This window comes from Mustela lutreola, chromosome 18 (assembly GCF_030435805.1).
Source record: "Mustela lutreola isolate mMusLut2 chromosome 18, mMusLut2.pri, whole genome shotgun sequence".
Lineage (NCBI taxonomy): Eukaryota > Metazoa > Chordata > Mammalia > Carnivora > Mustelidae > Mustela > Mustela lutreola.
The window spans coordinates 24,992,390-25,007,596 of NC_081307.1; the positions used below are offsets into that span (position 1 = coordinate 24,992,390).

At 35.2% G+C, this 15,207-nt stretch overlaps 2 protein-coding genes across 2 annotated transcripts in view; one reads left to right on the top strand and one right to left on the bottom strand.

Annotated features, from left to right (window-relative positions):
- The window catches only part of DUSP4 (dual specificity phosphatase 4), a 277,349-nt gene that overhangs the window by 64,769 nt on the left and 197,373 nt on the right, over positions 1 to 15,207 (bottom strand). The gene's annotated exons all lie outside the window — the stretch shown is intronic.
- Positions 1 to 15,207, top strand: part of TNKS (tankyrase) — a 209,908-nt gene that overhangs the window by 21,674 nt on the left and 173,027 nt on the right. Inside the window, exon 2 of the mRNA XM_059156236.1 lies at positions 8,158 to 8,382. Coding sequence (XP_059012219.1) covers positions 8,158 to 8,382 — 225 coding nt within the window. The remainder of the gene's footprint in view (positions 1 to 8,157; positions 8,383 to 15,207) is intronic.

A 15,207-nucleotide genomic window follows, 5' to 3' on the forward strand; every position in this document is an offset into this window, starting at 1 on the left:
TAATGCATGTAACCAATATAAGATTAGTGTTTAGGATATATAAAGATCAACAAAATAATAAGAAAAGGCAAAAAAAGACTATCTGACAATGAACTGAAGGCTAACAAATGAAACTTGAATGATCAGTAAAGATATAAACAGATATTTGTATCAGTATGCATGGGTTCAGCTCCAAATATTCCAAAATTCAACTAACAGAAACTTAAGCCTGAGGATGTTTATTTCCCGCTTGACAAGTCTAGAGGTAGGAAGTTCAAGAGTTGGTCGGATACTCTGAGCACAGTAGGGTTCTATGCTAGGATTTTCGTAATTCTGTTGACCTTCTCATCATGTTATCAGTAGCTCTGAATGTCACAACCTTACTGAGAATTTTCTAGAAGTAGGAAGGGAGAGAGGAGAAAGGATCCTTTTTGTTTTACATATCTTCTGTTAGCAGGGAGAAAAGTCTTTCCAGAAGCTTCTCAGTTTTCCATTCTGTCTCCTTGCCAGTCATCGCCAAAGAGGAATAAAAAATCACCTTTCTGGCTTAGAGGAATCAGGACTCATTCCTTGTGGGAAAGGTTTACCTTCTCTTTGCTAATATAGTACTTTTTTTTTTTTTTTAGATTTTATTTATTTGACAGACAGATCACAAGTAGGCAGAGACACAGACAGAGAGGCAGGCAGAGAGGAGGAAGCAGGCCCCCCACCGAGCAGAGAGCCCGATGATGCTGGCCTCGATCCCAGGACCCTGAGATCATGACCCGAGCCGAAGGCAGAGGTTCTACCCACTGAGCCACTCAGGCGCCCGCTAATATAGTACATTCTTACTGATTCCTGAGCAATAATTGAGTTTCCATGGGCCAGCAAGAAGAGGGGATAATTGCCACAACTATTAATTTCACTAATAGAGATTGAAGATCATGTGATAGTGACAATATAATATAAGTATATATAATAACATGGAATATGAACAGATCAAATATAAATATATTAATGTGAAATATATAAACTTACATGTTTAAAAACATGTATATGAAAAGTATAAAAATACGGACAAGTATATCAAACATTGAGTTTATGTAACGGGGTCTTTGGGGAAGAAAGGAGAAGAGTAGGATTAGGAGAGATTTCAGCTGTATTAATATATTCAATTTTCTAAAAAAAAAAGTACAAATATCTGAACCAAGAAAATGTAAATTAAGCAATGCATTTCTTATTTTTGCCTCTTTGTTTGTAAAGATTATAAGTATGTGTTCATGTACACAGGATAGGGAAATGGGTGTACTCAAGCATTTTCGTTAAAAATGAAAATTGATGGATTGAATTAGAGGACAGTTTGGCAACATATGAAATTTTAAACATGTATCCTTTGACCTAATCCTTCTGCTTTAAGGAATTTATCTTAAAGAACTGGACAGATATATGAAGATATGTATACAAGAATATTTTACCTTTTTTTTATAATGGCAAATCTTCTTTTTATAATGGTGAAACCACCCAACTAAATAAATTGTGACATATCCATGTATTAAAAATCTAAGTAATTCATAAGAAAAGGATTTGTACATTTTAAATTTTTACCTGAAAAAATATCTGAGATAGTTGAAAAGCAAAAAGGCAGAGTGAAGATGTTAAAACATATACACACACAAAAAAAGAAATCTGGAGGTTTAATCATCAAATGTTCATGCTGGTTATTTCTGGATGATGATGGCATTACAGAAGATTTTCCTTTGTGAAAATTTGGTGTTTTGTTTAAATATTTAAAAATATCTCTGGTATTTTTATAGTTGAAGAGCCTTCATATGTTTTCTTTTTGTAAATTAAAAATACAAAATTAAAAGCTACTCACTTGCTCTTTGACTTAATTATGATGAAGTAAGTAACATTATGTATATTCATGTAATCAGCAAATATTTTGCTGAAGCCATACTGTGTATCAGGCACTATTTTTTTAAAAGATTTTATTTATTTATTTGATAGATTACAAGTAGTCAGAGCAGCAGGGAGAGAGGAGGAGGCAGGCTCCCTGCTGAGCAGAGAGCCCTCTATCCCAGAACCCTGAGACCATGATCTGAGCCCAGGGCAGAGGCTTTAACGCACTGAGCCACCCAGGCACCCCTGGGCACTATTTTTGATGCTAGAGACACACACTGGCTCATGAGATAGTTCTTACACAAGAATACCTTTTTTTTATGGAACATCTTGAGTGGTGAGTTATATAAAAGGCAAATAGGTAAATGAACAAGGTAATTTCAGGTAGTGATTATATGCAGAAAGAAAGTAAAACTGAGTGATACTGAAAATAATGATGGAAAAGTATGTGTACATGCATAGGTGACTTTAAATTGAGTGGTCAGGCAGAGTCCACCGAATTACTTATCTTTGGGCTGATAATTGGGTGGCAAAAGGAGCTAGGGGAGTGAAGATCCCAGGTGCAAATTCTCAGAGAACAGTGCAAAGTTGCCTAGGCTGAAAGGAGTTTGTCATATTCAGGGAACAGAAAGTGAAAGACAGGGCAAATGAAACTCAGTGACATGGGAGAGGGGAGAGGGGTCAGCTCACATAGAGCCTTGTAGATCCTAAGGAGTTTGTAGTAATATCATATGTGTTATGGGAGCCCACTGCAAGATTTTCAGCAGGGAAATGACCTCATCTGATACATGCCTTGGAAAGATCACTCGCCTACTGTGTTAACAATGTAGGGCAGCAGATGTGACAGTAGAGAGACCATCAGAAGTATATGCTGTTAGAAGGCTGTATGCGGAAGTCTAGACAGGAGATTATGGAACTGGAAGCCGAGATGTAGCATTGGGGAGTAGACAGAATTGAGATGTGTATTTAGAAGCGAGGCTCATGAATATCAGCACTGAAGGAAATAATTACTTAACAAAATGAGGATAATGGTATCTCTCACAGGGTGTTATCATAAGGAGATGATGCATGTCAAGTATTTGGCATACTTTTTGACACATGTAAGAGCTTACTAAATGTTCGTTACTTACCATTATTGTTATTTTTAGTGTTGTCAAGAATAGGGCATGTACTTGGAGCAAAAAGTTTTTCCTGTAAAAGCTAAATTATCCCTCTAGTGTAACTCAGTAGCATATGCTGTGTGTTGGTAAAGATCAGGGAATTACAGTCTTTTTAGTGACCTTTGCTGGATCAGAGAGAGAAGGTATATTGGTTTTCCTTCTGTCCTTCCTTACACTGAGCCATAAATACATGGATAAGTAGCAACTGTGTATAAGTGGCAATATTAAAAAATTGTGATTTAGATATTTTTTTAATCATGTGGTTGCTTAATGAAATGTGACACTGAAAGTCTTGTCTGCGGTATGTGTCTGTAATGCTTTTACTTTTGGTTGTTTTCCAAAGAGTTAATTAGCGATAAGTTACTTCAAATTCTATGCAGTTCTTTGACTGTGATCCTAATTACTATTTTTATTTTGGTTCTTTAGACCCAAATAAGCAATTCAATTATAGGGATAATTATGACTACAAACCTTGTTTGTGAAACAGAGGCCTTGTATAACCATCAGAGATAATGAATTCTCTCTATGTGTGAAAATAGTGTATAAGCATTTAACATTATAGAATGATGAATGACCAGTTATGATTCATACTCAATGGAACAGATAAAATATATGTTCTAACTAAACTTTATGTTTTAAATAAGCTTTTCTAAATTACTAAGTACTAAATTTCTAAGCCATTTAAATAGGGGACTGTTGGGTGGATAACAAAACCTCTGATTTAATAATATATTTTATTAATGCAAGACCAAGTTAAAAGAGATAATTCCTTCATTGTCTACTGATTTTGACTCTTTACTTCCATGTTCTTTTATAAACATGTATGTGTACACGATTAGATAAATTTTATACAAAATTGTGTTTTTATATAATAGGAAAACAGATAAAGAAAAAAGGAAATTCTATAATCCCACTACTTAGTGATTTAATCTTTTTTCTATCTTCAAATATACATGTGTATATATATATTTTCCCCCCGTATTTTGTTTTATATATTTTTAATCTAAAAGACTAATTACTATAAAAACAATTTTCCATGTTTTTGTGTTAACATCCTGTGTTTTCTTGCATTTATGGTTTCTACTTTTTACATTTTTTTAAACTAAAGTAAAATATACAAATTTAAAAATTTTAAATTTTATTTTAAAATAAAATTTACCCTTTTAGCCATTTTTAATGTATAATTCAGTGGCATTAAGTATATTCACAATGTTCAAGAGCATCCTTTTAGTATAGGATAATGTCATATGAAAAACCATCGTTTATTTAACAGAGTCTTTATTGTTGGACATCTGAATTATTTCCATGATTTTCCATAAATAATGCTTTGATAAACATCTTGATGCAGTCTTGGTTCAGCTAATGCTAAATTTTTTTTTTTTTTTTAATGTGGTACCAGTTTATACTCACTATCTGTATGTGAGCACAATTCCATTACCCTGCACTCTGTTTCATACCAAGCATTTTTTGGTTTGCTTTTTATATTTTAGATCTAAAAGTATTAGTAAAAAGTAAATACACTCTTTGCCATTTTGCTTCAGATTTGTAATGGATACTTATAAAAATGCCAGGTGATAAGTTTTTAAAAAAAGGATCTTATTTTAGGTTACTTGTTTATTATTGAAGAAAGGAAATTATCGTTCTCAAATATTATCAATGCATTGATTAGGGAAATGTGAGTTTGCCTTGCAGACTTTATTCAAATCCATAGAAATCATGAAACCTTCATGAGCAAGGAAGGCATCTAAGGCCCGATGGAGAGTAAGGTTGTGATAATAGGGTGAAGGACACTGAAGTTAGAGAAATAAATAGAACCTAACATCTGTAAAGTTGTGCAGGTATTAAGAAACGAACAGCAAGATGGGGATAGTTATATTTAGCATGTATCCTATACTTTTGGGATTTCAGTTAGTGATACAGAATTGACCTCTTTTCACTGAAAATTTTCAACTGAATTTGAAGGATATTTCCTATGGAAACCCAGTTCTGACTTTGTAATATGGATCTGTGGAAAATGTCTTTTACTTGGGAGACTTTTTCTTAGAGCTTGTTTTCCTGGATTTAATGAATTTCTGTAGATAGTATGGAGAACATATCTTGAAATAAATCTTTTTTTTCTATATTCCTCTAGTGTTCATTTAGTTTATATGCATAAAATGAAGGAAGATATGACCATTTTATTCTTTCAGTTTTATTTTTATTTTTTTTAATTTTTTATTTTTTATAAACATATATTTTTATCCCCAGGGGTACAGGTCTGTGAATCACCAGGTTTACACACTTCACAGCACTCACCAAAGCACATACCCACCCCAATGTCCATAATCCCACCCCCTTCTCCCAACCTCCCTCCCCCCAGCAACCCTCAGTTTGTTTTGTGAGATTAAGAGTCACTTATGGTTTGTCTCCCTCCCAATTCCATCTTGTTTCATTGATTCTTCTTCTACCCACTTAAGCCCCCATGTTGCATCACCACTTCCTCCTATCAGGGAGATCATATGATAGTTGTCTTTCTCCGCTTGACTTATTTCGCTAAGCATGATACGCTCTAGTTCCATCTATGTTGTTGCAAATGGCAAGATTTCATTTCTTTTGATGGCTGCATAGTATTCCATTGTGTATATATATCACATCTTCTTGATCCATTCATCTGTTGATGGACATCTAGGTTCTTTCCATAGTTTGGCTATTGTGGACATTGCTGCTATAAACATTTGGGTGCATGTGCCCCTTTGGATCACTACGTTTGTATCTTTAGGGTAAATACCCAGTAGTGCTATTGCTGGGTCATAGGGCAGTTCTATTTTCAACATTTTGAGGAGCCTCCATGCTGTTTTCCAGAGTGGCTGCATCAGCTTGCATTCCCACCAACAGTGTAGGAGGGTTCCCCTTTTTCCGCATCCTCGCCAGCATCTGTCATTTCCTGACTTGTTGATTTTAGCCATTCTGACTGGTGTGAGGTGATACCTCATTGTGGTTTTGATTTGTATTTCCCTGATGCCCAGTGATATGGAGCACTTTTTCATGTGTCTGTTGGCCATCTGGATGTCTTCTTTGCAGAAATGTCTGTTCATGTCCTCTGCCCATTTTTTGATTGGATTATTTGTTCTTTGGGTGTTGAGTTTGCTAAGTTCTTTATAGATTTTGGACACTAGTCCTTTATCTGATATGTCGTTTGCAAATATCTTCTCCAATTCTGTCAGTTGTCTTTTGATTTTATTAACTGTTTCCTTTGCTGTGCAAAAGCTTTTGATCTTGATGAAATCCCAATAGTTCATTTTTGCCCTTGCTTCCCTTGCCTTTGGCGATGTTCCTAGGAAGATGTTGCTGCTGAGGTCGAAGAGGTTGCTGCCTGTGTTCTCCTCAAGGATTTTGATGGATTCCTTTCTCACATTGAGATCCTTCATCCATTTTGAGTCTATTTTCATGTGTGGTGTAAGGAAATGGTCCAATTTCATTTTTCTGCATGTGGCTGTCCAATTTTCCCAGCACCATTTATTGAAGAAGTTGTCTTTTTTCCATTGGACATTCTTTCCTGCTTTGTCGAAGATGAGTTGACCATAGAGTTGAGGGTCTATTTCTGGGCTCTCTATTCTGTTCCATTGATCTATGTGTCTGTTTTTGTGCCAGTACCATGCTGTCTTGATGATGACAGCTTTGTAATAGAGCTTGAAGTCCGGAATTGTGATGCCACCAACTTTGGCTTTCTTTTTCAATATTCCTTTGGCTATTCGAGGTCTTTTCTGGTTCCATATAAATTTTAGAATTATTTGTTCCATTTCTTTGAAAAAGATGGATTGTACTTTGATAGGAATTGCATTAAATGTGTAGATTGCTTTAGGTAGCATAGACATTTTCACAATATTTATTTTTCCAATCCAGGAGCATGGAACATTTTTCCATTTCTTTGTGTCTTCCTCAATTTCTTTCATGAGTACTTTATAGTTTTCTGAGTATAGATTCTGTGCCTCTTTGGTTAGGTTTATTTTCAGTTTTATTTTTGATGCCACTTTCTAACTACATTACACAGTAAGTAATAACATGCAGGTAGTGATACTTAGTAAGACCAAATAAAATTTCAGGTAGGAACGAAAGAATCATTAAGAACGATATTAGCTTCTAAAGATAAAACCCTAATGCTTACAGTCTTCTTTCTTCTTAATCCATTGCAGTGTGGCTTGTAATTCATCATTGCACTATAATTTAAAATTGTCAGTGGCTTTTTTACCCCTCTAAATCCTTATCATGCTGTACTTCGCATAGTGTTGTTGTCCTTTGACTTCCATAATGTACTTTCTTGGTAATTTTTACTTTTCTCATTGTGTGCCTGGTCCTTCCACTGATTCAGATCCGTTTTTTCCCCCCACTTTTTCTATCTGAAAATTGTTATTTCCTATCAGTTTTCTGGTTCTTTCTTAATGCCTGTATTCGCACTTGTTTGTCATATTGTTTCCTCAGACTAACTAAATCCAAGCTTGCCTTGTTTTACTTTTAGTTTGCCCACCAGTCCCAAGAGTAGATATTTTGGCATTATCTTTAGTTCTTCCTTTTCAGAGTTCTCATAACCAAACTATTACCACATATTTCTGGTATCCATACGTTCTTCTCTAGTTCTTCTGGTATAATGTTTAGTGTTGTAATTTGTTTTAGATTTGGCTGTCAGCAGTATTTAATTAACCTTTATTTCTTAAAATAGATGGATTTTATGCGTATAATTTTTTCTTGCGAAGCATGAGGGCAAAGTGAATACCTTGGATTGGAGTCTTATTCAATTTTGTATTTCTAGCAGAGTTGCCCGGCACATAAAAGGTATTGAAGAAATGTCCTTTGGAAAAAATTTAAAAAGTCTTTTGTTCAAAGACTCAAGGAAGAGCTTTCTTCCATCCAAGTACTAACCAGGCCCGACCCTGCTTAGCTTCCGAAGGAAGAGCTTTCTTAGTTCTGAGTTCTGTTAACAGGAAAGAATCCATTTGAATGGTAGCCATTTTTTTCTTTCTTTCTTTCTTTCTTTTTTTTTTTTTTTAACTCTTTTTACTATAGAAGACAGTATTGCTAGCATTCCTATTTGGTAATATTATTAAATAAATATTAATGGTTCTCTTTACAAAATTGTTTCAATGTATATTTTTCCTCTTTTTAGGGTTTGGAAGGAAAGATGTCGTAGAACACTTACTACAGATGGGTGCTAACGTCCATGCGCGTGATGATGGAGGTCTCATTCCACTTCATAATGCCTGTTCTTTCGGCCATGCTGAGGTTGTAAGTCTGTTACTGTGCCAAGGAGCTGATCCAAATGCCCGGGATAACTGGAACTATACCCCTCTGCATGAAGCTGCTATCAAAGGGAAAATCGACGTATGTATTGGTAAGTATTATTTGATGATATCTAAGTTGTTAGATCAACCTGACAGGTATAACATTTTAAATAAAGGTTTACCATTTTTCTTTCCTTTTTCTTTTTATTGTGGTAGAAATCGTGTTCTCTCAGAATAAGAAGGCTTTATTACTTTTTACCCTTAGAAGCAATTTTTTTCCATCAAAAGGGAAATAAGGAGATGGCAATATAAACTTAGTTAAGAAAAGGATTCACAACATTAACTGTCCAAATGCAAGTCAGATGCTGACTGATGTGGAACATAATTTTGATGGATTACTATTACAAATTTAGTTAATTTACAGTCTCTTTAAAAGACTGCAGTTTTCCGTCCTAGCATCAAATGAGTGCCATTATAAAATACAAAGTCTTACTGAATTAGATGACATATTTGGATGCTTTAGGTTGATTCAAGGAAAGTCATCTAGCACTAAGGCAAAATCTTTTTGTTTATGTTGCTATGAGTGAACACTGGCTATTAGCACTGGGAAGCTTTCAGTGAGTGGCTCAAATACAGTGGTACAAAGCATAACATGTTCAACATGTGCCATAACCTAGAAAAAAAGCAACATGTGCCATAACCTAGAAAAAAAGCAAAGTTCAGTAAAACTGAACTTTTCAACCATTTTAAATTTCAAGATGATATGAAATTGTATTTAGAAATCAACATTTCTTTCTCTTTTGTATTTATCTAAATTGTGTGTGTGTGTGTGTGTGTATCTAATATTTTGCTTTACTGTATACCATTCATTTTTAAATCTAAAACAAGCTTCCAGAAGACCAGTATTTATTTCTTGACCTTCAGAATGGTGGATATTTGTTTAGTCTGTGGCAGATTGATTTGCATAGTTGTCTTCTGGGAGGACATCCATTTCAAGTTTAGTCTTTCATGTTTATCTTTATCATAAAACTCAAATATATAAATCATTTTTAAAGATGTATGGTGGTATAGTTATTAAGATTTTTCCAGTGTCCAGTATATTTTTTATTTTCCCTCAAATTACTGCAATGCCTGATGTATGACTTCTTTATCACATTCTCTGTCATTGTCTTTTGTTACTTCCACATCTTTTGACATGAGCCCTTGGATACCCTGGTCCTTTTTGATCTTTGAGATCTTCCATTTTCATTTTATTCTCCCATTTCCTCCTAAGTCTTTCACTGACCACATCCTGAGCTACATTATTACCTAAAACTACCCTGAAAAGCTTGAACTTTTAAGTATCCTCTCTGACCACAAAACCTCTTTAGTTGTGGTAAGTTACCATGTGATGATTGGTATTTGAACTTGATATGTATTCTTACCTAATCTAGAGTGATAACTTCCCTATCTTCATTCCTTCTTGCTTTACCTTGTGAAGTATGTTGGATTCTTTTGTCATTAGTCACACAATTTTATATAGTTTTCACCTTCTCCAATTATCATTTCTAGGCTTCAGTGTTCTATTTTCTTACCTCTACACCTCTGAATTTTCCATTCTATCGGTGCTTTTAATATCTTACCGAAATGAATATTCTTTCCTCTTCCTCCTAATCCCCCTCCCAACAGTACACAACGAAAATGCTCCTTTTATCTAGGTTCTGTTGAAATGAAAGACTAGATGTAGGACGTGAATTTTTAGAGAATGGATCTCCATAGCCCCCAGCCCCATATCTGTAGTGTACTTTGGCACATCATGTTTTCCTTCTGTTTAACTTCCTGTGTCTTATAAAAGTTGAGGGAAAGGAAAGGGCACCTTCAAATTATAATCAAAATATAATTGAGGATACAGCTGCTATTAAAATAGTTATTATGGGAAACAAGATTGGTTGTAGACCCTTTTGTACATTTAATTAGCTTTCAGGAACCTGTTAGGAAACCAAATATATCAAAACCTCCCATAGTTTATATATCATACCTTCTAAATTTGAGTATAGTTAAGGGATTTTAAAGTGTTACTATAGGCAAATTTCCACTTTGGGACAACTGGTCGAAAGCTTGAGTGTGATGGTTTGGAGAGATTAGTGTGCAGAATTAATTTTTGAAAGGTTTTTGCCTTGATGATGAAATGCTGACCTGATTTTTTTCATATTAACCGTATCTCTATATGTGAGGTAGAATAGAGAATACTTTTGATTTTATAAAGTTAGAGCCAAGACACATTATCACTGGCTTAAGGGAAGCAGCAGGATGGTTGCTTCAAAGCACACGTTTTGGGACTATATGGTGACCTGACTAGTTACCGGCTATATATGAAACTAGGGCCCACTTAACTACCCTGTTTCGTTAGATGTGAAACGGGAATGCTTGGATTCTCAGGAGGATTAGCTGATGACAAATGTAAAGTTCTTAGAGTACTTGATATGGTGAATGTTAAATAATAAATCTTGGTTGCTATCTTTCTTAATTGAAATCTTGTTGACGTATGTTATATTAGTTTCAGGTGTACAACATAGTGATTAGACAATTTTATACTTTATGCTGTGCTCACTACAAGTGTAGGGACCATCTGTCACCATACAGTGCTACTTATCACAATACTGTTGACTATATCCCCTGTACATTTTTATCCCCATGGCTTATCCCTTCCATAGCTGGAAGCCTGAATCTCCCACTCCCCTTCACCCATTTTTCCCATCCCCCCTCTGCCCTCCTCTTTGGCAGCCATCAGTTTGTTCTCTGTATTTATGGTTCTGTTTCTGCTTTTTGTTTGTTTGCTTTGTTTTTAGATTGTACAAATAAGTGAAATCATATGGTATTCATCTTTCTCTGTCTGATTATTTCCCTTAGCATTATACCCTCTAGGTTCATCCGTATTGTTGTAAATGGCCAGATCTCATCCTTACTTATGGCTGAGTGATAGTCCATTGTGTGTGTGTGTGTGTATATATATATACCACATCTTCTTTATCCATTCATCTTTCTTATCTTTCATATCTTGGCTATTGTAAATAATGCTGCAGTAAATATAGGGTGCACATATCTTTTTGAAGTAGTTTTCATTTTCTTTGGGTAAATACCCAATGGTAGAGCTAAAGAATCATGTGCTATTTCTATTTTTATTTTTTTTTTTTAAATTTATTTATTTGAGGGAGAGCAAGTGCGAGCGGGGGAGGGGCAGAGGGAGAGAAAAAGAGGGGGAGAGAGAGAGAGAGAGAGAGAGAGAGAGAGAGCAGGAGACCCCCTACTGAGCACAGAGCCCAACATGGGGCTCAATCTTATACCCCAAGACCACGACCTAAGCCAAAATCAAGAGCTGGACATTTACCAACTGAGTCATCCAGGTGCCCCTTTATTTTTAATTTTTTGAGGAACCCCCATACTGATTTCCATATTAGCTGCACCAATTTACATTGCCACCAACACAGCCTGAGGGTTCTTATTTTCCACATCCTCACCAACACTTGTTATTTTCTGTCTTTTTAGGTCTAGCCATTCTGACAGGTGTAATAGCAGTTATTAATTGCTATTATTACTGCTAAGATCTCAGCCTGAATTCTGACTTTAATGTAATGTAGATTTCCTGATTTCTTCTCTTTGCCCATTATTGACTTTTTTTTAAAAGGCCAATTTATGGGCGCCTGGGTGGCTCAGTGGGTTAAGCCGCTGCCTTCGGCTCAGGTCATGATCTCAGGGTCCTGGGATCGAGTCCCGCATCGGGCTCTCTGTTCAGCAGGGAGCCTGTTTCCTCCTCTCTCTCTCTGCCTGCCTCTCTGCCTACTTGTGATCTCTCTCTGTCAAATAAATAAATAAAAAATCTTTAAAAAAAAAAAAAAAAAAATAAAAGGCCAATTTATAAAAGTCTGTCCCAACAAAGCAAATAAATGAAAAAAAACCAGACTCATAAATACAGGAATAAAGTAGTGGTTGCCAGAGGGGAAGGCCGTGGTGGTGGGAGGGGTATGGGCGAAACGCATGAAGCGGATTAATAGGTACAGATTTCCAGTTAAAAAAACAAAAAGCACTGAGCCTGGGTGGCTCAGTAGATTAAGCCTCTGCTTTCAGCTCAGGTCATGATCTCAGGGTCCTGGGATCAAGCCCCGCATCAGGCTCTCTGCTCAGTGGGAAGCCTGCTTCTCCCTCTCTCTCTGCCTGCCTCTCTGCCTACTTGTGATCCCTGTCTGTCAAATAAATAAATAAATCTTAAAAAAAAAATACAACAAAAAACAAAAAAGAAACAAAAAGTCTATCCCATGTGTTTCTTAGATGCTGTTTAGCTACCATAATAAAGAACAAAATACAGCCTGAGATTATTTTAAAAAATCAAGTTTTAAATGTTTGTATAATTAAACCAACTACTTAAGACAGAGGTCATGTTAATTATATTAATGCTGATGATATAATTTTTATATTTAACAAATCTAATTTACTTTAGAAATTAACATTTTTCTACCTTTAGAACTTATTCATTTCTCCCTGTTTCTCCCTACTCCCAGATATAAAGTCACCAAAAATTAAAATAAATGACATCTTCTTTTCTAAATATATGTCACATGATTTTTTTGAGACTATCCAAGTGTTAGTGCTTTGAAATTCCATTTAAAAAGCCAAGTCGTAGACATATCTTTCACAAAGTTAATTGAATTAAAATCTGGGAGTCCTAATAGACATTTGTCTTTCTCTTTCTTTCTTTCTTTCTTTCTTTTTTTTAAATTTTGGCTAGCTAGTACCAGCTACTTTTCTGATTTTGGAGATTTAAAACAATGAGTGATCATTCTATGGAGAAATACAGAAGCTTCTGGAGTCCCACTTCTCTTCTTCCTATCTATCCTGCAGACAGGGATGGCCTTGTTTTGGTCAATCAGACAACCCCTTCTATACTGTTGAATTTTGAGTACAAAGCCTTAGAAATATTAAGGAATCATTCACTGTAGCAGTTTTGTTTCCTGCAGTGTTACTAGTGGCCCCACTCCATTAAGGTAGACAGAATTGGTTTCTGTCATTTCCAATGAATGCTGCAGAGATCTTGAGGATATAGCTAGGTGGAAGTTCCAGTATGGGGCCTCTAAGATAATCAAGAAATCTCTTAAATCTTTATATAATTTCTATTATCTACACTATTTACATTTATACCACACTCTCATTTCTTCTTCTTATACTCTGTGATTCTCAAGGGAGAAGGGGACAGAGCTAGTTCCCTTTGGAGACTTCTGGATTCCTCACCAGCATGGAGCAGTGTGCTGACTTCATAGCAAACAATTTCAGTGATAATGGAGGTGTGTGGTTTTGTAAGACCTGTGGGATTCTCACTGATTGGAATATCCAGCATTTAGATCTGAAAGCCCAGTAAACCAAGTGAAAAATTCTCAAAGAGGGGAAGAATGAACAATCAGAATATACCCAGAATTGCTGTAGGGGTCGGATAAATACCTGAATAAAAAAATAAAACTAAAAAAGATTCCCTTGGGGAAATTAAAGTGTAATGTGGAAGAAGCCTTCCTGAGGCCAAAACAATCTAATATTTTTCTAAGGTAAAAAATTCAATAGATGAATTAAAGAAAAACCACATTAGTAGCCTAAAGATCATATGAGAAATAACCCCCTATACAGAGCAAAATGTTAGCATCATGAAGTCATAAAGGTAAATAGACGCAGGAAGTCAATATTATTTTGAATACCTAATGTGGTAGGAGTTTCAGGAAGGAAAAAGAAAGAAGAAAGAAAAAAGGAATTGATAGAAGAGAGCAGTAGTAAACAAATGATAAGCTGGAAACACCCAAGTCTTGAGATTGAAGAGTCACAGAATTCCACGCTAGATTGATGAGAAGAGGCACACCGAGGAAGACAAATGTGTATATACTGATGTTTTCCAGGTAGAAAGAGTTGAAAGATCCTTCAAGTTCCCCTGTAAAGGTGGAGGTCGGAATTAAGCAAAGGACTTTCCATTTACAACATTTTCGAAGTCAGTGGAATACCTTCTAAAGACTCCTGGAAGAAAAGTAACAGAAATTCTCTTGATAAAGAGGAGTTCGTCAGCTTTTTCGGGGTATGAGAGGCTGAATAGAGCAAGTGACATTATTTTAAAGAAACAAAGCTCCTGTCACTTGCTTTCTCTCTCTCTCTCTCGGTACTTTCAAATAATGCTTGACTTCATTTGTCTTACATGCAAAGACTAAGAGGATCCTTACTATATAAATATATCTTACTTGGAAACCTCAGATTCAAACTGCTACTTAAAGTCTAACAATTAGCAGTTTAAAACATTTTTCAGGCTCAGTGGCATTATATTATACTGCTTGGAGTCAAAAAGATGTGGTGGGTCTTTGAGCAAGTTCCTTATTCTCTTTTAGTATTAAAGTGACAGTAAGAACTGTACTTCATATAGTTGTTAAGGGGATTACATGTGAGGATGCAAATAAAGTACCTTCGCGTAATATCACCGTATATGCTCAGTAATTAGTAACTGCTCTCATGTTAGTAAAAAAATAACATGATCAAAAATAATATTCCTACCGTATTATATAATATTGATTCAGACATTTTTTTATTTATTAAAAATGCAAGAGAAAATGGAGCTGTGATGATACTTTTTAATATTATATTTTTAATATATTTTTTAAGCAAATTGGTTTATTAGGAGAGATTAGGTCAGCTATACAGAGTATCACTTAATACCATAATTAAAGTTAACTATTGAAATCAATTAATAAACATTCTTAGGTACAGTTCTTAATTTTTTCTTATCCCAATTTAAAATTTCAATTACTTATTTAATATGTAATAGGATTTCTGCCTCCCCCCCATTATTTACCATTTGGAGAGTCTTCGTTATATAATTGTATCTTGTCTGTTCTTTTTCTTTGTCATAGAAAAGGGCATGCCTTAGTTGGTGAGTA